This window comes from Scylla paramamosain, chromosome 10 (genome assembly GCF_035594125.1).
Source record: "Scylla paramamosain isolate STU-SP2022 chromosome 10, ASM3559412v1, whole genome shotgun sequence".
Taxonomy (NCBI): Eukaryota; Metazoa; Arthropoda; class Malacostraca; order Decapoda; family Portunidae; genus Scylla; species Scylla paramamosain.
Window position 1 is genome coordinate 1,982,113 of NC_087160.1, and position 23,227 is coordinate 2,005,339.

A 23,227-nucleotide genomic window follows, 5' to 3' on the forward strand; every position below is an offset into this window, starting at 1 on the left:
AACCTTCAATATATGTGACATTTGGTGCTTCTCGATATGATTAATCTTTAAACAGTTTAATCTGAACCAGCAGTTGCGTACTTCTCAACTCAAAGGAAGGGACAGAAAACCAGTCAGATAGTGTTGGACAAACAAACACACGCACCTAAAAAATTATCATAGATCAAACAAACAGTTACCGTGGCCCAGTGTGCCCTCTGAACCCCAGCTGTGTGCGGCGCCTGGCTCCCGTCACCCAGCATGTTTAATAAAGAGATTCCACGACTCGCCGGAAACAATTGAAATGAATGCATATGATTACTGTGCACGTATCCATTGAAATGTAACTGCCACACAGAATGTTTGACATCAGACTTGTGTGATTTTTCTCTTCTCGAAGACCAGTTATTATATTTAGTTTTTACAGGTACTGTTTAAAATGAAAAACGTTTTATAAAAATATTGTTTTTTTATTATGTATATCTAGATCAAACAGCAGCGTTGTTGCCTTGTTGCTGCACCTCCCCGCACCGCACTGCTTCCTCCACACTAATTAACACGAAAACAGTCACAGCATAACACAATCCTCTACAGACAATGTTGTCTGAAGCGGAATCACGATTTGAGTATTATCTTTTTTTTTTTTTTTTTTCCTATTCACAAACATTCAACAGACGCGTGTGGTGCGCGGCGGGAATCACCAAAGGTTTGTGGTGTGGGATGATCACGACGGCGAAAGATGACAGACACGCACACACGTGGCAGCCCCGGGACGCTCGTCCAGTGATGTGAGGGGCGCCCACTCGGGCCGATGAGTGATAAGCAAAATAATTTATAGTGGGTGTTCTCCCTGGGAGGAATAATACACGGCGAAATATTTTATGAATGACATGATGATCATGAAAGAAAAACACGACTGGTAACAGCGTGACAGTGTTATGATGGTCCGCACGCGCACGCACACACGCACACGCACACGACACGCGCACACACACACACACACACACACACACACACACACACACACACAGGTAAGATATCTGTGACCTTCAGAGATTATGATGCGGCACAGCCGCCGCCACACACTGCCTTGCTATCTTCAGCGAGTGCGAAAAAAAAAACAAAAAAACAGCACATTATGTGCATAGATAGAGTGATGTGGAAGATGCACTTCAACAAACTTATAATTTGGTATTTATATAAAAGAAAGAAAAAGAAAGTCGATAACACATTACGCACACACTGGGTCACCTAGCTAAATACTTGATGGTTTCTTCCGCTGCATCATGGATACTATGTTAACAAGCATCGCAAGTCATTACACCACCTACCGCTGTACTGATCTCATGCCTCTTGCCTCTCAAAACACATTTCCTACTGCACACCATCTACTACAACAAACAGCTACAAAGTCTGAAACCTTCATATTCAGCAGCCAAACTTCTCCTGAAGGCGACGTCGGCGGCAGCGAGCCTCGTCCCAGTCGAGGTAGGAGGACTCAATGTGGCGCTCACTGTTGGCCTCGTAACCCTCACGCCCGTGCAGGCACCGCACGTTGTCCAGGGTCATCATGTCTCCTGTGGGAGCAGCAAGCGTCAGTCAGCGCCTCGAGGCGTGTATAGCATGGCATGGCTCAGTATGGTGCAGTGCAGTGCAGTATTACAAGAAGAGTTGTCCCGCCCCGCCAAAGGTCCGCGGTCGCAGTACTCACCCTGCTCCATCTTGAAGGTCATGGCGTTGGCGTACAGGATGTTGTGGAAGCGCTTGTAGGCAGCGTAGTATTTCTTGACCTCCTGTGGGGGGAAGGTCCATGTGGGAGTCGCGGATGGCGTTGTTGACGGCGATCTGCACCACCTCGTTGTCGCCGTTGATCCTGTGGGAGTGGGGAGACGGAGGGGGAGGTCAGGGTCGTCAGGGATGGGAAGGTAAGGGGAGATAGATGGTCACTGGCAAGGTGGAGTGAGGTCACCTATGGTTGTTGAGGTGCAGTGCAGGTACAGACACGCGTGACACTCACCTGATGACTGGGAACTTTGCAATCTTGTAGAACTCTGGCATCTCCCAGCTGTAGTTGGCGTGGCCCTTGTCCCAGAAGTACATGTCGGTGGAGGAGAGGATCTTGAAGTCCTCCGGGTGGTTCCTGCGCAGCTCCTCGGCGGCGAACAGTCCGTCAGTGACGATGCTCTCCCCGCCGGCGCCGGGGTGCTGCGCCACGCACTGGATGAAGATGATCTGCGCACACAAAACAGCGTTAGTGGCTTCCAAAGAATGTGTTCCTGTGGTTCAAGCTGTTGCATTATCATTGCATGTGTCACGGCCTAAGAAGGACCCGAAGGTCTGCTGCTGTTTGCTGTCAGTTGCAATGCTTTTGTAACCGCGGTGACGGACGTACCCCGGGCATGTGTTCGTACTGCGGCAGGTCGTTGTGCATGCCCAGCTTGGCGTTGGTGAAGGCCACGTTATTGGTGTTGGGTCGGTTGATGACGGGCGAGTGTGGCCTGTGGAAAGAGGGTTGTTAGTGTCTATGTGATGCCGCGCCGCCTTGCCCCTCCAGGAGGGGCGCAACAGCGACCCAGCTTGAATTACTCAATGAAAGTCACTGGCAAGGAACCGAGCTGTGTAACAGTAAATATCGGCATAAGTTTTAATGCCGATATTTACTTTAATGAGAGGGCGAGGACTCACCCGTAGTGGGACTGCTTGACGTAGGCGATGTGCTCGATGAGCTCCGGTCCTGCTATGTCTTTCTGCGGCGTGTTCCTTACCATGGCTGACCCCTTGCGCTCCATAGTCAGCAGCCAGTCCAGCAGCTCCCGGTCGTCGGCCATCAGCGTCCTGTAGTCGTATTCCTTCATGGTGTGTTCGGCGCCCCACGCTTCCTGCAAAACATTCGTGTCTTGCTATAATAATCCTTTCAATGCGTTCAGACTCCTAAATATTGATATACGATAAACGTAACTTAGAGGATTGACACTGAATAAGACACTAACCTTTCGAACCGCGTATCTCATCTTGTGCAAGGCACGGGCGGTGGGCGTGAAGGCTCTCTCCTTGAGCCACTGGGCGGGGTACTCACCCATGTGGCCATCACTCCACTCCACCGTCAGTCCACTGTCGCTTTCCTGCTGAAATTATTTGAGTCAGTGAGATAACACTGGTTGGCAGATACTAAACACAAGATGGCGATAAACTACGGACATACCACAAGAAGGAAAGCGAAATTAAAGAGATGTTACAGAAAGGAGCCACAGAGACGCGGTGTGCAGGTTATCAACCAAGAAGAGCGTTACATGGTCAAAGATGGCAAGTCATGATTACAGGGAGGGAGATTATATATTAACCCTTGGTATTTTCTATAAAGGCAAAAGTTAATAAGGCCAAAAACAAACCACAGATATAATGTTAAAATAAGTTAAGGTCGGAGAAGTCGCAGGCACGCAGCATAGAGAAACCTCAGTACAGGAGCACACTGTGAGGGTCACTAGCATGTTACCTGGACTTTGGTCGGATGAACATCAATGTCAAGATCGTCCATGAGGAGCTTCCTGCCCAAGGCCTCGACGCTGAAGCACTGAGGGCATTGGCAGTTGTCCCGCAACCACACGAAGGGCAGCTGACCCTCCGTCCCATTCCCAAACTTCACCGTCAGAATGTCATCCTTAGCCACCGCAGACGCAACGCTACAGGCTGGAGGAGAGAAAGAGGGAGAGGAATTAGTGGGTTAGAGGAATGTTTCGAGTATAGTAATGTTGTTAAGATGTTTACTGTAAAGTGTACGTGGTACAGTGGTACGGCGTGCGCATGTGGACCGATGGGTCTCCGGCACATGGGTTGGAATCGTGGCCAGGCACCGAGGTTAAGAAGGGCATCCACTAGGGATAACGGTCCCCAAATGTCAAAACCAAAGTCCACTTAAGGAGGCACCCTCCGAGCCCTGACTCATCAAGGGAACCTAGACCTAAATCCCGAAGAAAAGACAGCTGCAGGCGGATCTTAGGAGCGATAATTTAGTATATCAATATTTTTTTTTTCATGACGTCTTATACAAGCTTCATTTACACTCAAAGTACAATAAAAAGTAATTTTCCTTTTTGGATACATAATTTTTCCAAATCCAGATATGAAGACTGCCACAAGTGAATTACATCTGGCTCTGCTTCACATCAGTTTACAGTCGTAGTCTGGATAACGCATCTCCAAACTAAACATCGAGACTACTACTTAGTTTTGTCACACATCTATCTGCAAAGAGTTATTCGTCAGTAGTATGAGCCCTAATGAAAATAAGTTCAATAATGAGCATTTGGTATTCTCAACGTAACCACTTCTTTCCATTAACTTCCATTAATGGAATGCTCTGACTCATCCTCTGTTTAGTTCCCAGTAAATAAGCTGCCGAGTCTTTTAACTGTCTGCTGCTACACAACAACAACAACAACTGGGAAAAGTAATCTCGTACTTCCGCGTTTAAATTCTGTTATTACTTTTCCCTCGCTGAGTGTGTTTATTGCGCTGCTGTCTCTTCTTTCTGGGTTGGTAAGTAGTTACGACTCTCCTTCAGTATTATCCTCTGCACTGCCTCGTCCCCCACACCTGGTGCCGCTGCTGCAGCTTAACCATGAACTATTTGTAACACCAAAGTTTACAAGGAACTAATTACCGCAGTGGTTTCATATTCTCTTTACATTAATTTCAGAATTAATTTATGATGTTGGCGGAGCCTTACCTGGAGCCTCGTGCTGGCGGGCAGCGGCCTGCTGGTAAGCGGCGGCGGCAAGACTCACGCCTCTCTTCTGGGTGGTGCAGATAACTGGCCTCATCTGGCAAAAGAAAACAATATAATCATCAGTTTTAAAATCAAAGCACAAGAAGCTGTTCTGCAGATCACGTGCCTTGAAGTAACAGGCAACATAAAGTAACAACACACGTCCTTTACCGAGGCTGTGAGTAGCGCGGGGCGGCAAGCGCTTCTCAGGACTCCACCAGTGGCCAGGGCGGCGCGGAAGCATCGCTGGGACGACATGATGGCAGGGCGTGGCAGTGAGGGGAGGGGATGATGAGGCGGCACTGAGGGAGGTGTGTGCCTGTGATAGCATCAGTACTGCATATATACCCCTCGCTGTGGGGGGTTGCCAGTGCGGGTGACTGGGCGAGGCACACACCGTCTTGCATAATACTACATCAGACACCGTAACCTTGGCTTCCATTCATTCCTTTCTGAAAAACATGCCACCTAACAATAAAAACATGCACGTAAAAAACACGGTGATAATGAAAAGGCAGGAGAGCGTAACAACCATAGCAGCTTATCACCTTCCTCCTCAACTCGCACCCTATTGCTTAACAAAACAGCACCTCCTGCAGCGACCGGCGCCACCAAGGTCACCTAGAGCTCCGTGCATCACAACCTGTCTCAGCAACACACACACACACACACACACACACACACACACACACACACACCACAACCGCCTCAAACCAGAACAAACCTAATCTTGTGTCACGTTACATCAAAAACAGGAAACGTCTTGTAATTGGTATGCTGAAGAAGACACAAAACACAGAAATGAATTTTACGGTATGATATAAAACCCTCTCCCTCTCTCTCTCTCTCTCTCTCTCTCTCTCTCTCTCTCTCTCTCTCTCTCTCTCTCTCTCTCTCTCTCTCTCTCTAGCAAAGATCAAACGGGAACACTTTTCTTTCCACACCAAGTAACACAGTACGAGTCAGACTTCCGACCACTTTCTTCCTGCCACCCAAAAGTTTCCCTCTTACAAGGTCTTCCTTTTCTTCTCCTCCCTCCACATGGCACTCCCTCTTCCTCTCCCTCTCTCACCAAACAAAAGGGAAATTAATCCTATATCACTTTTTACTCATTTATTTATGTTTTTTACGCACTTTTTACTTCAGAGTTAAAGAATGAAAGTGAAAAGAGTTAGATTATTCTTTATTTTCTCCTCTGCTTTCTTAACATTACCAGCTGGATGAGAGAGAGAGAGAGAGAGAGAGAGAGAGAGAGAGAGAGAGAGAGAGAGAGAGAGAGAGAGAGAGAGAGAGAGAGAAACAAGAAAAAATAGAAACATGGCAACAGGAAAAAAAAAGGACGGAGATAAACAGAGGAAGGACATCAAAATAAGAAACAAAATGACAGACAGGACAGAGAGATGCAAGACAGAGGAGGAAACAGCAGAGAAAGACACGGAAATGCAGCAAGATAGACACAAAGAGACGCTAAACGAAATGAATAGCAGAGAGAAAGAGACAAGACAAAAAACAAACGGAAACACTGGATTTGACAGTATAAAGGGGAAGAAAAATGACAATCAAAACAAACCCAACAACTAAACGAAAGTAGGAAAGCAAAACCAAGCCACACCAACCCACACACAAACCGAGAGACGAGCAAACAAGAGCACCCAGGAGATAAACACATAAATAAGACGCAGAGAAGGAAGTGTGTATATCTAGAAGGCGAAGGAGACACTGAAGGGAGACCGAGGGAACGCCAAGGGAGTGAAGACTTGTAAGGTGGCCGTGAGAAGCCAATTTCCTGCGAAGGGGAGAAGATCTGATCAAATGGAGTGATTGAGAGGAAACAGGGAAATGAGAGAGCTGAGAAGACGCCACTGAACAATGTGTCTCCTCAGATAAAAAGTTCCGGAGGGGAAGAAGAAAAGAGGAGGGGGAAGAGAGGGGAGAGAGGGTGTGAGAGTGAGGCAAGAATGGAAAAAGGAGAGGAGAGGAGGAAAAGGGAGAGGAGGAAAGGAAGCTGCGTTGCGGAAACCTCATCAGAGGCACTAATGAAGGAAGTATGGAAATGAGAGAGAGAGAGAGAGAGAGAGAGAGAGAGAGAGAGAGAGAGAGAGAGAGAGAGAGAGAGAGAGAGAGAGAGAGAGAGAGAGAGAGAGAGAGAGAGAGAGAGAGAGAGAGACAAAATATATCAAGAACCGTCAGGATAATTATCAAGAGAGGAAACAGAACGACATTAACTTTATAGCCTTGATTTCTCAGCTTCCATCTCCTCTCCTCTCCTCCAGGCGCCGCGATGCTCAAGGCGCCTCCCTGTTACCTTCATTACCACCACCACCACCACCATTATAACTGCTAGGTAATAGGAGTACTGCTACCTTTACCACCACCACTACCACCACTACCACCACTCCTACTACTACTAGAAATAGGTAGGGACAACCACGTGTAGGCCTGATGGCTTCTTGCAGGTCACTTTGCATTCTTTTTTACAGTTTTTTACTAATACTACTACTTCTACTACTACTACTACTACTACTGCTGCTACTACTTCTACTGCTACAGCTACTACTACTACTACTACTACTACTACTACTACTACTACTACCACTTCTACTACTACTACTACTAATAATAATAATAATAATAATAATAATAATAATAATAATAATGATAATAATAATAATAATAATAATAATAATAATAATATTATTAACTATTATTAACACCTATGAATCCATTACTCTTATTCCTCATCAGTTAATGGAAGTATATTATGTAGCGGTAATATTGATAATGGCCACGTTGTTGTTGTTGTTGTTGCTGTTGTTGTTGTTATCATTATTATTATCATGATCATCATTATCACTATTACCATCACTATTACCTTTACCATCAAAACCATCAACATCATAATTAAACACACACACACACACACCACCACATTACTCTCTGCGGCTGAGAGCACAAGCAACACGTAGTACATATGGAAAGCTAAAAACACGCAGTCTGCACCATTTCAGAACCATGCAAGGAAGGAGCTTGAAATATTTAGATTTAAGAAAGAGATAGGAAGAAATTGGTTCTCAAATAGAGTGGTAGATGAGTGGAACGGACTCAGTAATCACGTTGTTAGTGCTAAAAACATTACGGGGCTTTAAGAGAAGATTAGATGGATTTATGGATGGGGATGATAAGTGGAAATAGGTAGATATATTTCATACAGGGACTGCCACGTGTAAGCCTAGTCCCTTCTTGCAGCTTCCCTTATTTTTTTTTTCTTATGTTCTTATGAGCTGGAAGTGAATATGGCCAATAGGGAAAGAGGAGATGAAACGAGATAAAACACTGATGAGGACTAAAATTATGCCAGAACGTGTCCTGAAGCATGTAAGACTGGACACAAGGATGAGGTTTTGATATTCTACTGCTGATACTGAAACTGTCTTATAGAAGTAGATGATAGGAGGAGTGAGCGTTATGTAGCCTTCACCAAGAGTCAGGAGAGGGAAGAGTTTAAGAACATAAGAACACAAGAAACCGAGGGAAGCTGCAAGAAGCCATCAGGCCTACACGTGGCAGTTCTTGTACGTGACGAGTGTGAAAATATTGTATTGTTTGCCGGATATTATTGTGTCATGTGATTGACTGATTAACTGAGTGAGTGAGTGAGTAATTCAATGACTGACTGATTAAATTATTTCCTAATTATAACAGTTTCACGATGTAATCTCTATAAAGCTCGTAAACAGACAAAACTTACTGCAATACAACTTTACAATCTGCTAATGCTGCTCCCAGTTACATAACAATGAACAACAAAAAAAGAGCAAGCGATGAACTGAAGGAAAACAAACAATAAACAAAAATAAATCCGTGAGAAAAAAAAAAAAAAAGGGGAACCAGAGACCGCGTGTTTAAAAGAAATGGAGAACACAGACGGAGAAACAGAGGCGAGGCAAAAATGAAGGAGAACCGCCAGATTTCTGACACTTTTCTAAGCAGCTTTTTTTTCCCCTCCAGGGACGCCCCAAGCTCAAGCCAACTGTGCTGTGCTGAAGGGCGCGTGAAAGACGAGGAGCGGGAGAAGAGGAGGAGGAGGAGGAGGAGGAGGAGGAGGAGGCAGCGACGGAGGAGGATCAGGTGGAGGAGAGATGAGAGGGATTGCTAAAAGGAAGTGCTGAGGTGGAACGTTAACCGCCGCTACCACCACCACCACCACTACTACTACTACTACTACTGCCAACACCCTCACTGCCACCACCACCACCACCTCCTCCTCACACCTAAGTCAATACAGCCCCCCCACATCCCCCCCCACACACACACACCCACACCCACACACACACCCACACACACACACACCCTGGACTGTATCGACGCCAGGAATGGGTTGGAGTAAGGAAGGAATACCTACATTTTGAAGAGTTAAGTTAAACATCCCTCATTCACTCCCACGATGTTTTGAGCTTTCCCGGGCATCATGTATTCATATATATGTTAAGCTGGCCTGCACGCTATATATATAACGATAAATTAACATAACATCAGTATCAATATCAGTCCTACGTTCTCTGTCCTGATGAGAGTCTTGCTAATCCTGCAAACTTATAGAATCTTAGCGGATCAGAAGACGTAAGACTGACAGGGAACACAGAACACTGAGTAAGTGAACGTGTCAGGCTGCTTGATTCCTGACCGTGAGTAAAGGACGGGAGCTTCTTATGGGTATTTCAAAAACAGTTAAAACCTCGACCATGCGTCACAAAATAAAAAAATAAATAAATAAATAAAAATAAAAAAAAGAGGATAAAAAAGACAAAAGTACAGTCCAGTGAAAAGTAGAAACCTCGCTATAAATAAACTCTGGGAATGAGATAAATAAATCCGTGCCGTCAAAAGTGAAAACATCGAGTCCACGTAACAAAATAACCTGCGAGTGAAAAATGAAATAGTACAGTGTTATGAAAAAGTGGAATCCTCGAGTACACGTTGCATAAAAACTCGAACATGAAAAACGAAAATGTACTGTACAGGCTTGACATTACAGAACCGCTATCTTTGACGCTCTCCAAGGAAAACAGAAGCTAATGTAATATAACAACTAAATACAGCACGTGTCACTCAAATGGGTCTCATACTGAAGGAAAAGCTTACAGTAAGATGCTCCACTTAGAATAATAAACACTTCCCTCTCCAGCCCACGCCACGTTATCTATTATCAAATTAACAAGGTACGTATTGATAAAATGACACGATCTAGGGTGATATTAGTGCGGCCCCAGGGGAATATAGTGTGAACTCAGAGGAAATACCATCAACAGAGAGAGAGAGAGAGAGAGAGAGAGAGAGAGAGAGAGAGAGAGAGAGAGAGAGAGAGAGAGAGAGAGAGAGAGAGAGAGAGACTATGTACAAATTACACTTAATACTTTAATAACAAACCATAATAACATCCACTCAGGAACTAGAGTAATACATTGAAAAAAAAATACCAAAACGAATAAATGAATAAATAAAATAAAGTCTCGGAATAATCTCAGTGAAAGATACAATGAAAAAGATATCACAGCAAAAAACAAATAAACAAATAAATAAACATGAAAAGGTGTTCCCCATTTTTAGCACGATGTCAGAACTCTTTAGGCATTAACAAGAATCTGGAGGAGGAAGTTACTGTAATGACACATATGTTCAGCGACATCTATGGGGAAACACAGCTACGCGAACCTAAAGGAGATTAAATAAAGGATGGTCTGTCGGTGGAATAATGAAAAAAAAGAAGAATAATCTCTACATGGGATATTACATGCTGGTGACTTAATTACTCTCAGGAATACGAGGCAGAAATATAAAAGAATATCTGAAAATCATATCATATTCTTGTGCCTCACTTAGTTATTGTTCTCTCTCTCTCTCTCTCTCTCTCTCTCTCTCTCTCTCTCTCTCTCTCTCTCTCTCTCTCTCTCTCTCTCTCTCTCTCTCTCTCTCTCTCTCTCTCTCTCTCTCTCTCTCTCTCTCTCTCTCTCTCTCTCTCTCTCTCTCTCTCTCTCTCTCTCTCTCCTCTTGCCAATGGTGATGTGGACTTCCCGTAGAGTGCAGTGCGGTTCGGTGGTGGTGGTGGTGGTGGTGGTGGTGGTGGTAGCAGCGATGGTGGTGTTGGTTGCGGGAACAGTGTCAACATCCAGTAAGACACTAACACAGTGAAAACAATCCTGCGTGTATGTGTGCCCTAAGAAAATAATGGATTAACTCTGTTCCACCACACACACACAAAAAAAAAAAAAAATAAAAAAAAATAAAAAAAAATGCGTAGGAGAATCAGAGGATCAATAAGACAAGAGAATAATATATGCCTTAAGTCAGTGAATTATCCCTCGTAATGACATCCTGTATATTTCACTACACGAACACACAAATATAAACAAAACTAAACCGTAAATAAAAAAAAATAAGATTGTCAAGCTCAGATACGTAACAAAATCAGAGGATCGGTAAGAGAAAGAAGGGTGTCCGTGCCGTGCCTTGAAAACTGATGAGTATTCTTTGTAATGCCACCCTGTCCATTTCATAATCCGGGCACACAGAAATAAACAGAAGTACTGATAAAAACAAGACGGTCAAACTCAGATACGTAAGATAACCACAGAATCAGTAAGACAAGAGTATCTGTGCTCTAAAAACCAAAGCATTAAGAATAGTAACGACACTCCATTTTTCACGACACGAGCACACAAAAATAAACAGGAGTATAGATAACAACAATATGGCCAAGCTCAGGCACGTAAGGAAATCAGAGAATCAGCCTAACAAGGGTATTAGTGTCAAGGACTGTTTACATTCATGCGATGAGGGTCTTGTTTGGTCGTGTTCAGCAATTGAGTGTCTACGTAATATACTAAACAACACAAGACGTTTTGCTTGCTTCCGTCAGCCTCGGTAAATTGTTTTGTTAAGGCAGTTATTTTCAGCATCGTTGTTAGTTATGAAGTATTTAGTGCAGTTGTTTGATATGAGTCTGTGTCTTAAGATTTATACTCGTGTTTCCTTACAGTGAGTAAAATAAAAGGTAATAATAATAATGATAATGATGATGATGATAATAATAATAATAATAATAATAATAATAATAATAATAATAATAATAATAATAATAATGATAATAATAATAATAATAACAGGAAGAATATACAGAAGTGATAACAACAACAACAACAACAACAACAACAACAACAACAACGTTCGTAAAATATCCCTATCTTTTTCCACGCTATGCCATATGACCACATCTAACCAGTCAGTCAGTCTTTCAGTCAGACAAAAAAAAATCACCCAGCCTATCAATCTATCAGTCAGTCAGTCAGTCAGTCAGCCAAACAATCAACCAAGCAGTCAGCCTATTAGTCAATCAGTCAGTCAGTCATTCCCTCCACCTATCACTCTACCTACCTTTCTTTCAACCTATCTAACCATAAAAGAATCCAAATATACCCACACCTCATTATCTCACTATACTACACTTCAGCACTTTCCGACCTTCTATTGCCCCCACAGGTCACAGCAAGACGCAGTCACAAAACTGGCCGGCACCTCCTGACCTGCGTGTGCGTCTGCCTGGCCAAGCTAATATGCGGAGAGAGGAATATTGCGTCTCTATTCTCGAGGCAAAAATATTGTGTTTGTGAAGCCAGGCGGGCAGGCAGGCGGTGTGCTGTGCCGCTGGGGAAATTGAAGGTCAGGTAAAGGATGAAATGCTGGGAATACTTTTTGTAATTTTGTGCTTCTTGATCATTGAAATAGCGGATTATTTTTGCCCTGAACCAAGAGAGAGAGAGAGAGAGAGAGAGAGAGAGAGAGAGAGAGAGAGAGAGAGAGAGAGAGAGAGAGAGAGAGGAGTCTAGAATGTAAGATTTTTAGTTGGAATGCAAAACTTTATTCAAATTCACGCAATAATATTTGGCCCTGAGTCTGATATAGAAACGTAATCATGAGGGATGAGGTAGAATTCTCTCTCTCTCTCTCTCTCTCTCTCTCTCTCTCTCTCTCTCTCTCTCTCTCTCTCTCTCTCTCTCTCTCTCTCTCTCCTCTCTCTCTCTCTCTCTTACTACAATACACATGCGGGGACGGAGCGGGGCGGGCCAGTGCGAGGCGGGGAGGAGGAGGGGGCAAGGAAGCCATAAATCTTGTTCTAATTTTGTCATCCCGTCTGTGAGTCTCAGTGTGCAATACGACACATTAATTGTTGTGAAATATTACCTCGGTGTCAATAGGGAGTCGCGGCGGCTCTGGGTTATGAAGTCTTGCTGCAGCCCCTCGCCGACTTATGAAGCCCGGGCCGGCGTGCAATATTCCCCGCCATGAGCAACACTCTTTCTATATGCACCGAGTCGCCCGGCACGAAAATCCTAGCTGCAAGTATTACGTGTGATTCAACGCCCACACGCCCGCCCTGATCTCCTCGCAAGTCATATAATGGGCTTTACTCGTCGAAAAATAGCGATTCCATTTCCCGGAGTCCCACCTGAGCCGGCCCCTTATTATCATTTCACCTGGCTGGACACCTGGCCGCCGCCTCATTAGTGTCGCAGGCCTCCAGATCTTGACGGGATAACACGCCTCCTGAATTATGGTGACACTGGCGAGACAGGTGAGACAGGTGAGACAGGTGAGACAGCCACCTGTACTCTGCCTCCCCTCGCGCCCTACCTACGCTCCCCCTCTTGCCCCCTGCTTGCTGCCGCGCCTCTTGCAGGTGGTGTCCTTTAGAAAAGTGGCCGCAGGTGTGTTCTATCTGAGGAGGGAGTGCAGCGTTAATGCTCCGCCGTGTTCATCTGAGTTTCGCATGAGGGCATATTATGTCACCTAAAAGGCAAAGGACAGGACGTGTGTGGCGGGGTGCAGAGGAGCCTTGGCACCGGGACAGCTCCTGTTACTCTTAATATCAAGCAGCAAGCGTTGTGTGATGTGTTCCTTTCTCACAACACTCTCTGGGAATGACATTGCTTTATCATGTATTTCTGTACAACCCACACCGACTTCTCTCGACGGAATCTTTAAAAAGTCTTAAATCCACACTACGTGACCATCACACAGCACTGGTCTGCCTTTGGGAACCGATCACCGCACCTGTTTATCGCCACAATCTACGGCAGTCTCCACCCAGCGAGTGAATTCCTCCCGCTCAGCACGCTCAGCTACACCACCAAGGAACGGTTTTCCCTCCCTACCTCCTGACACAACAGTTCTAGTAAACGCGCCATTATTCATTCCCACACCATCACCGCCCCTGTGCGAAGTGAGAAGTGAAGGTGAGTGGAGACAAGTCAAGTGTATTCCTGGAAGATGAGCTTCGGTCAGGTGAGAGGCCCAGGTGCGTGTGGGCGAGCCGGGGGGCGGGGCGGCATCTCGGGTGCTCGGAGACAGCGTTGCGCCAGCTCCGGCGTGACCTGCGTGCCAAGTGGGAAGCAGGACCTCGAAAACCACCTTCATGTCTGGAACAGGCGACACCAGAAATGCATAGCGCACTACACACCGCATTACCAAAGCATGTGCTCTTCCTGACCACCACATTTGTCAACATCTTCAAGCACACTAACAAATCTCGAGGCAAACGTCACTACTTCGAGGTCTCGGGTCAAGAATCAGTGAACTCTCTAATGATTCCTTCAGATTCCACGGCAGCGGATGAATTAGTGGCTAGGCCTACAGTACGTGGACAGCCAGACGAGGCGGCCGGGACTCCCCCAAGTAGGCCTAAGCGAGGTGTGTAGAAACTGGCCGGAATAGCAAATGGCGGGAAAGCACAGCACCTGTGGGAAGAAAGTAGGAAAGGGCACGCCGGAAAAACCAAGAGGAGGAAGAGAAAATTATGGTAGATAGGAGAAGGTCAGAGGCAGGAAGGAAAAGCCAAGTTATGTCGACATCGTAACGTGACGTAGTGTGTTGGGAATAATGCGTCACACGTTCCCATGTCCCCCCCCATCGCTGCGCATTATTGTGTGTGGCGGTGTTTTACTGTTGCACCGCTATGGACGTCCCTCGTTAACCTCCATTGCATTATAAAAGCTGTTTGCGTGAAGAAAGAGGAGACAGAAGAGAGAGAATAAGAGGTTAATTTTGTCTCCTTTTTTTGGCAACACAAATATTTAGCAACCAAAGTTGAATACAAAAATAAGCGTTTAAAAAAAAGTTGATGACTATAAGAGTAATAATTGTCAAGGAGTAAAAGGATTAAAGGTGAATAAATAACTCCAGTTGTACTCCTTCCGCGTCTCTCCCTCCAAGTGTCGTCCATCACACAGCTAATTACACAGGTTCAGACTAGGAAGCTTAAAAGTCCACAACGCTTTACATGCCAGCCTGCCTCAGCGCCACGCCCTTCCGCCACCAAACCCTCCGTCACCAGGCCCAACCGTGCTCCTGACGTCCCAAGACTAGTGAAGAAAATAAACACTACTTGTCTCGCGTCACATGCATCACAGAGGAGAAAATGCAGGAGAAATTAGACAGTTCTTCTTTACTGTTGAGCTGCAGCAGAGGTCGAGGCGCAAGTACCGAGGATGCCAATGTTGCAGTGTAGGGAAATCTGCTGTACTCATCTCGCTTATTTAAGAAACTGTCACTCTTTAAACCTCCATGCCTAGTCAATGTCTGTCTTTTCTCTATGGACATCTATTACATTTTTTATGGTCGGAAATGGTAATATATATAAATATATATATATATATATATATATATATATATATATATATATATATATATATATATATATATATATATATATATATATATATATATATATATATATATAAAATAAGAAAGGGCTTCATTCATCCTTCCCTCTGATAAAAATAAGTAAAAAATAAATAAATAAAAACATTGCTTGACTTATAAATTCCTATGACAAGAAACAGTATGATTTTTTTTTTTTTTAACATCAATCCTGACTTCTTAAGACAAAACTAAGGATAATTATGAAAGAAAAAAGGCGTTGTTTTATCCTCATCCATTTTTCTCATACGCAAAAATATTAAGAATGCATACAAAACATTGCTTTATTTTCCCGTGACAAAGGTTAGTAAAACAAAGAAATAACATCATCACTCATCATGTACGAAATGAAAGCAAATATAAAAGAGTTTCCTTCTTTATTTTTCCATGACCAAAAAGTAGTATGAAAAAAAATATATAATAAAAGCTTGCTTTCCATAAATGAATAAAAAAATAAAACCAAAGAATAAAGACACTAAAACTAAATAACAAATAACACGATTCAAAAATAACCTTTATCAAACGTACGCCGTGTTTTAAATTTTACAAGCAAGGAACAAAACACCAACCGATGTATTGTCGGTGACGAGACTATTTGTGATACGCTACAGCGAGGATGATGCAGCTGCTACACCTTCACTGAGCTACGAGGCAATGAGTGAACACCAAAAACACCAAGCTAATCTAGAGGAATGATGGGTGATGGACAACAAAGACGAGGACACAGAGACTCATTCTCAGAAATATCATCACCGGAGTGCCCCAGGAAGGACGGAAAACATGTGTCCGCGTCTGCATCTTTTCACCTTTATTGAGATCCGCAATAGTCCAATTTCCATCCGTTCCCCGAGCAGCCGCGCCGGTCAGCGACCCCCGGTCTCCCAGCATGCATGTTTATTACAGCTACGTTTGAACATTTTCACTCGACTGCGCAAGGGAGGAGAGAGGCGACGCAGGAAGGGAGATGAAAGAGAGCACCAGAGCATGAAGGAATGCTGAAGTGTGAAATCCATCAAGTGTGTGTATGTATGTATGTGTGTGCGATGACGGACCCACTGCCTTAACTGCCCATGCACTCACTCACGCACTCATTCACTCACCCACCTACTCAATAGTTCGCCCAACTAACCACCTACATCCATTGTTTCTCCTTAGTGGTACAATGAACCACCACCACCACCACCACCACCACCACCACCACCACCTCCTCCTCCTCCTCCTCCTTCTCCTCCTCGTCTTACTACTACTAATGCTACATCTATCTGTCTCTTCCTCGTCTTCCTCCTACTCCTCCTCCACATTTTCGTTTTATTTCTCTTTCTTCTGCTCCGCTTCCATCTGCTTCTTCATACTCTTCAAAACCCCCTCCTCCTCCTCCTCCTCCTCCTCCTCCTCCTCCTCCTCCTACTACTACTACTACTACTACTACTACTGCTTTTTCCCCTCCATATCATCCTCTTATTTCACTCACTGTGCCCTTTATTCACTCTTCTCCTCCCCCTCTTATCGCACCATATCCACATCTCACTCCCCCATCACTTCCTCACCTCAGCAGGCACAGAACCCAACATGGAATGAAATGGCACAATATTTCATCATCATTGGGAGCAACAAACCAAGAAAGGGGAAGACTTGCACTGAAAGTATCCTGCAACTCTTTAAATTGAGATTTTTACCTTTCACCTGAGTCTCCCTTCTGTTCTAGGTTCAAGGCAGCTGACGGGGATCTCTTGACCGTGATTTCATTAAGGTGAGGGTGAGAGCTGAGAAGGGGCCGCGACTAAGCAGGCAAGGTAGGTGACGGCCAAGGAGAGGTGATGGTGCGCGCCTGAGATCCATCCCCTGACACCTAAGGAGAAACAACCCTCGTCTGTTTCTGCATCGAGTAGTGTCTTTGTTGTCTAATTTCCATTATTATAAAGAAAGGGAAATCTTGGTTAAAATTTGAGTGTGAAAAACAAATATATCAAGCGCAACACAAGCGTCAGAATTATGAACGAGGACTGTGGGGAAATAAAACGTGCGTGTGTGTGTGTGTGTGTGTGTGTGTGTGTGTGTGTGTGTGTGTGTGTGTGTGTGTGTGTGTGTGTGTGTGTGTGTTTCCCTGATTAATGAACAGGATAATCTTGTTACACAGGACGTGAGTGGCTCGTCTAAACTGTGTTGTTGTTGTTGTTGTTGTTGTTGTTGTTGTTGTTGTTGTTGTTGTTGTTGTTGTTGTTGTTGTTGTTGTTGTTGTTGTTGTTGTTGTTGTTGTTGTTGTTGTTGTTGTTGTTGTTGTTGTTGTTGTTGTTGTTGTTGTTGTTGTTGTTGGTTACTGCTGCGCCTGCTAATAGCTTCATCAACTAAAACCATTGCAGTGTTTGCGGGACTCGAGGTGGCCTTGGTCAGCGCCACTCACTGACCCTACACACCCTGATGCTTTAAACACCCACTGGAAGTCACTTTGAAGAGACCACAAGTGAACTATGTATCTATGTACCAGGCTGGTAATCCCACAAGAGGCGGCACAGACAAACCATAAACTAGTGCACACATCATTCACACACTTAGTCCGGTCAGTCCCTGGTGGAAAGGGAGTCTCGTGGACCACCGTACTATACCACAGTAACTCGAGCACAGTTGGCCACATACGAGTGCATCCATACCAAGGCTCGACAAGTGAACCCACAAGAGACAACAGCTTCTCCATGGTAACCTATACAGGGTGACCTCGCTACTCCTTCATGTAACCATGTGCAATATGTTTACGAGACAGAACACCTACTCAGCCCTCCTTCAGGCCTTCCCTGCCATGTTGTGCCGCGCCCTGGCCACGGCCACCAGTGTCGATAAGGTCTGCCGTCCCTCAGAGCAACGACAAAACACCCTTATCGCCCTGACATGAGGAGGGATTTGGGTGAGAGTGATAAGAGGGGAGAGTGGGAGCAACACAGGATGGCGAGGTGTGATGAAGGAGGTTCTGAGAAATTATGAAAAGGGGATGATGCAAGAAAGAAGATGCCCTCTGCCATTTCACTGCCCACCTGATGTCTCTGCTTTTCCTCCCCCCCTCCCCCCTCGCCCCATCCTTCGGCCAATCTTAGTCATGTACGTCACAAGTTTCAGCGCCGTGAAGAAACAAAACACACACACACCACACACACACACACACACAACCCGCCCCCATTTCTTCCCATACAGGAAAAAACAGATAAGAGATATGTTTCCCCCTAAAGGCACAAACAGCTTACGTATCAAGGAGCAGGACTTGTTTGTGTTGGTTATTTGCTTCCCCGACGACAAGATAAAGTCCCTTATCGCGTTCAATGAAGGAGACACCAACGGCGATTGTCTCAAGGAGGTTTCCCTGCCAACTTCTACGGCGACGCTCTGTCCTCCTCCAGCTGTAGCCACCTCCTTCACCCTGTGCTGACAAACACCTCCTTCACCCTAGCTCCGCCCCCTCCTCCAGACTTACCTCCTTCAGCCTCTCTCCCCTACTGCGCGTTCTGCTTTATCAACAAATGAGAGGTCGTCTTGTCTCGCCCCATCGTGACCAATAGTGTGTCATCGTCACCTGAACGCCGCCATTGTTTTCTATTGACTCACGGAAAAAAAATGACTGGTGTTCTCGAATACAGTAGCGAGCGGTGCCCCTGATGCAACAGTTTAGGGTTGGGACAGTAAATGTCTATGCTCCATTCAAAATGTTACATTAAGATGAAACTAGATGACCTGGTTCATGATTGGCTACCCGTGGCACCTCCCCACGTAAAGTACCAAGTCACTCAGGCCAATAGTAATCAGACTCCTGTACTGAGAACTCATGTGAAGCCTTTAAAATGCACGACTTCCTCTTGAAGTTAGCAGTATGTGAGTGATGAACAGTTTTCTTTCATCAGAGAACACTGCCGAGACAGACTATGCCAAAAGGTTCCCTAAGAGATGCACTTTGAATCATGCTGAGTTGTGGTGCTATGCCTTCAAACTTTTGCTTACACCTTCCTACTTAAGACCACCTACTCACCTTCGTCTGTCAGGTGTCTGTCTGCCTCTGTTTGAACGTCAGCTTACTATAAGAGCGTCTGCATTTGTCAGTCGGTAATGTGGCAGCCTCTCTTGTTGAACGAGCGTCATTATTAATGTCGTTCGTCGCTTCCTGGTTCTTGCACTGTAAAATCCGGCTACTTATTTTTAAGTTTTTATTTCGTACATCGTGATATCAACAGAGACAATGGGAATTAGCACATTATTTTCTGATCAAAGGAAGATAATAAAACTCCATCTGCAGTTATTCTCCCACCAACATTCAGAGAACATACAAAAATAGCAAAACAAAATAATAAAATAAAAATCTATTTAACCTGGAGATTTTCAAAGTCAATAATATTTGATATTTAAACAAGTCACATATAATTGCGCTAAGAATAATCATTCTTAAGCCTTTAGTTTTCTGTGTCGGGGAGGTTGCGGGGGGGTCTCAGCCCGTGACTTCGCCTGTGTCTATGGTTACAGTGGCAGCTGACGGTATGTCTCCATAACTGACGGCGACCATCGGATGAACAAAACTTTTCCTACTTTCACAATTTCTCTCGCAACCAAACTGCTTCTACGTATTTCCAAACAGACAAAAAGAGAGAAGATAAAAACCCGTTCTGGCACCATAGTAAAAAAAAAGCAGTACAAATCTTGGAAGTGGAAATAAGCCAACCTGACTGGTATTGTCTTCTGTTCAGCCTTACGAGGAGAAGCAATGAAGAGAACTCTTACACTTACGTTTATTCAGCGCCTGGTAGACATAACTTACAAAATCACAACATAAACCAGTAAAATAAAAATAAACCAATAAAAATAAACCGAAGCATAAGAAACGGTCGCTGTGAGATAAGCAAGCTGCAGGTACAAATAAACACAGGAGGAGCAACGACAACCTCCCGTGCACCACAACCCCTGCCACTATTGTACCACAGAGCTTATCGCGGCGCGGGGACACTCGCGCGCTCTCACTGTCGGTCATGAGGTGTGCAGGATTGTATAATCTTATCACTGCCACGGATTAAAGAGAGAGTCGTTATCTATACTTTTTAGTGGCGTGAGGATGAGGAAAGAAAAAGAAGACATTACCCAGTGAATTATTCGTCTTTTTCTTCTAAAGAACTCAAGTCTTAGCCAAGTTTTTTACGCACACAAGCTGAAAAATTACCTGATGCTTGGAAACACGTGTTGATCTGATGGAGATGGGGAGGGCAGAAGGGTCCGGTGAGGTAAATACGAGGAGGCAACTGTGGCGGGGCAGGGAACGGAGGCCCGGGTGGTGGAGAGGTCTCTGGTCTGGTAGCGGTGACACCTCGCAGTGATAAAAACGTTTTAGGAACTTCATTCTTTACATAGCAGTGTCCCAGATCAAAATAAAGAACAAATCTTGAGTGTCCAATGAGATATCGCTTAATATAGATTGCATGCTATCATTGTTACTGTAATAGTAGTAGTAGTAGTAGTAGTAGTGGTGGTAGTAGTAGCGCCTCTTTGTCTGGGTCGGCAGGGAAGGATGACTTTGCTACTATGCAGAGAAAAAAAGATGAACGTTCTCTATAATGCAGGAAAAATATACAAAAACAAAAAATGTTGTTACTACAAGCACGACATGAAAAAATGAGGTACTGTCTTTTAAAACAGTACAGCACCTTCTATTGTTGCTGCTGCTACTGCTGCTGCTCCTACTACACTACTACTACTACTACTACTACTACTACTATAACTACTACGCACTTTCTCATTATTCTCTTTATCCTCTTCATCTCCGCATCTTCTTCCTATCCCCATGACGCCACTGATCTAATCTGCTTATCCCCCCCCCCCTCATTCCTTCCCCGTCAATAACATTCAAGTAAACAACACTACATTTTTCCTCCCCCTCTCCTCGTGTCCCCACCCCACCCTGCCTCTCCCGCGACCCCCAATATCGCTCCAGACACAGCCAGATTAATGCAGACACACCCAGCTCTCAAGACACGGTACCCAGCGCACCCATTTCCTTAGTACATTGTCCCTTGTCCTCCTTATCTCTCTCTACTCTTCCTCTTTCGATCTCTCGTGCTGGTGCTTGTTCTTGTTCTCATTTTTGAACTGGTTTTCTCTCGTTGTAGCACTCTCTCTCTCTCTCTCTCTCTCTCTCTCTCTCTCTCTCTCTCTCTCTCTCTCTCTCTCTCTCTCTCTCTCTCGTTGTACTATTACATACTAATAACAATCATACACGAAATGGAGGAAAAGAGGAAATATAATTAAGATGCACAAATATACATAGACAGAAAGAAAGAAAGAAAGAAAGTAAGAATGAAAAAGAAAGACAGACAGAAAAGTCAGACAGACACAGACAGACATAGAAAAACAGATTCCAGAGACACGTGTGGGCAAATAGGAAGAACTTTGGGGCACGCCATGAGCAAAGCGGCGCTTCTTGATGCTTCGCGCCACACCACAGTGCTTCACTCTGTTGACTCCTAATCGAGAGTATCGGGAGGACTTGTGAAAGAGAGAGAGATGAACCCCTTGAACTGATCTTGTAATGCGGGGTTTTGGTCAGTTAGAGAGATGAAATTGTCAGCTGTAATATTTTTTTTCTTTTTAGTTTGTTAACTCACCACTAAGTAATCCAGTATCTATTTATCTACTTAAGTATCTAGTTATGCATTTGTCTACCTCTCTAGCTATATATCTATTTATATTTTTTTTTGTTTAATTTCTACTTATTGTATCTTTTTATTCATCTATTTTTGAGGAGTGAAAAGATTTTACTAACAAAAATCATCTAGAACTGTCCAAATGAAAGAAAAATTACCACTCAATCGTTGAATAACAGTTGGTGAAGGAGTGAACCTTTAACTCATGAACCTAAAAACAACACTGCGTCGTATAAGAGAAATCGATTTTGTTCAATGCAGATAAGGCAACACCACCACTCACCACACTGCTGGGAAGATGCGGATTTACACATCACCAGTTGAGGGGAGATACGGTCTTAATGTTGTGTCTGCCCCTGTGCCAAGAACCATGCGTCATACAAGAGCATTTCCCGGTCACAGGAGTTACCAGTAATACATACACGGAGAGACACGAGACAAGGATGAGATGACTATGATGACCACGATTATGTTGTTGATATTATTTTTTTTTTTTTATTGTTATCATTATTAGTTATTGATATGGTTAGCAGTAGTAGTAGTAGTAGTAGTAGTAGTAGTAGTAGTAGTAGTTGTTGTTGTAGTGGGTTTGCTTTCACGCTGGTAATTAAATACACAAACATTTACTGTAACAACAACAACAACAATAATAATAATAATAATAATAATAATAATAATAATAATAATAATAATAATAATAATAATAATAATAATAATAATAATAGTAGTAGTAGTAGTAGTAGTAGTAGTAGTAATAACAGTAATAATAATAATAATAATAATAATAGTAATAATAATAATAACAACAACAACGACAACAACAACAACTACTACTACCACCACGACCACCATCACCACAACCACCACCACCACTAGTACTACTACAATCTCAATCACAGCACGGGCAGGAGTCGGCTTATCACATTACTACTCCATGCATACCACAGCGCATTGCCAGAGCGAGGTAAGACTTGAGCCCCGCTGCTGCAGTTCACGTGGTCCCATGGTGTAATGGTTAGCACTTTGGACTCTGAATCCAACAATCCGAGTTCGAGTCTCGGTGGGACCT

At 44.1% G+C, this 23,227-nt stretch overlaps 1 protein-coding gene and 1 non-coding gene across 3 annotated transcripts; one reads left to right on the forward strand and one right to left on the reverse strand.

The window, feature by feature from the left end:
• Positions 1-428: 428 nt before the first annotated feature.
• Positions 429-5,071, reverse strand: LOC135104049 (gamma-butyrobetaine dioxygenase-like). 2 transcript variants are annotated; one of them, XM_064010932.1, is made up of 9 exons: positions 4,916-5,071; positions 4,706-4,799; positions 3,473-3,666; positions 2,970-3,101; positions 2,665-2,858; positions 2,372-2,477; positions 1,997-2,211; positions 1,691-1,852; positions 429-1,556 (listed from the first exon to the last, which is right to left on the reverse strand). In XM_064010932.1, the coding sequence occupies exons 1-9, from the start codon at positions 5,000-5,002 to the stop codon at positions 1,511-1,513; spliced, it is 1,230 nt and encodes a 409-aa protein (XP_063867002.1). In that variant the 5' UTR covers positions 5,003-5,071; the 3' UTR covers positions 429-1,510. The 2 variants fall into 2 exon arrangements, with proteins under 2 accessions (XP_063867002.1, XP_063867001.1); XM_064010931.1 differs by having other exon boundaries at positions 2,970-3,104.
• An 18,084-nt stretch (positions 5,072-23,155) lies between these two features.
• On the forward strand, positions 23,156-23,227 carry Trnaq-cug (transfer RNA glutamine (anticodon CUG)). The gene has a single exon. It is a non-coding gene; the product is annotated as a tRNA-Gln (tRNA).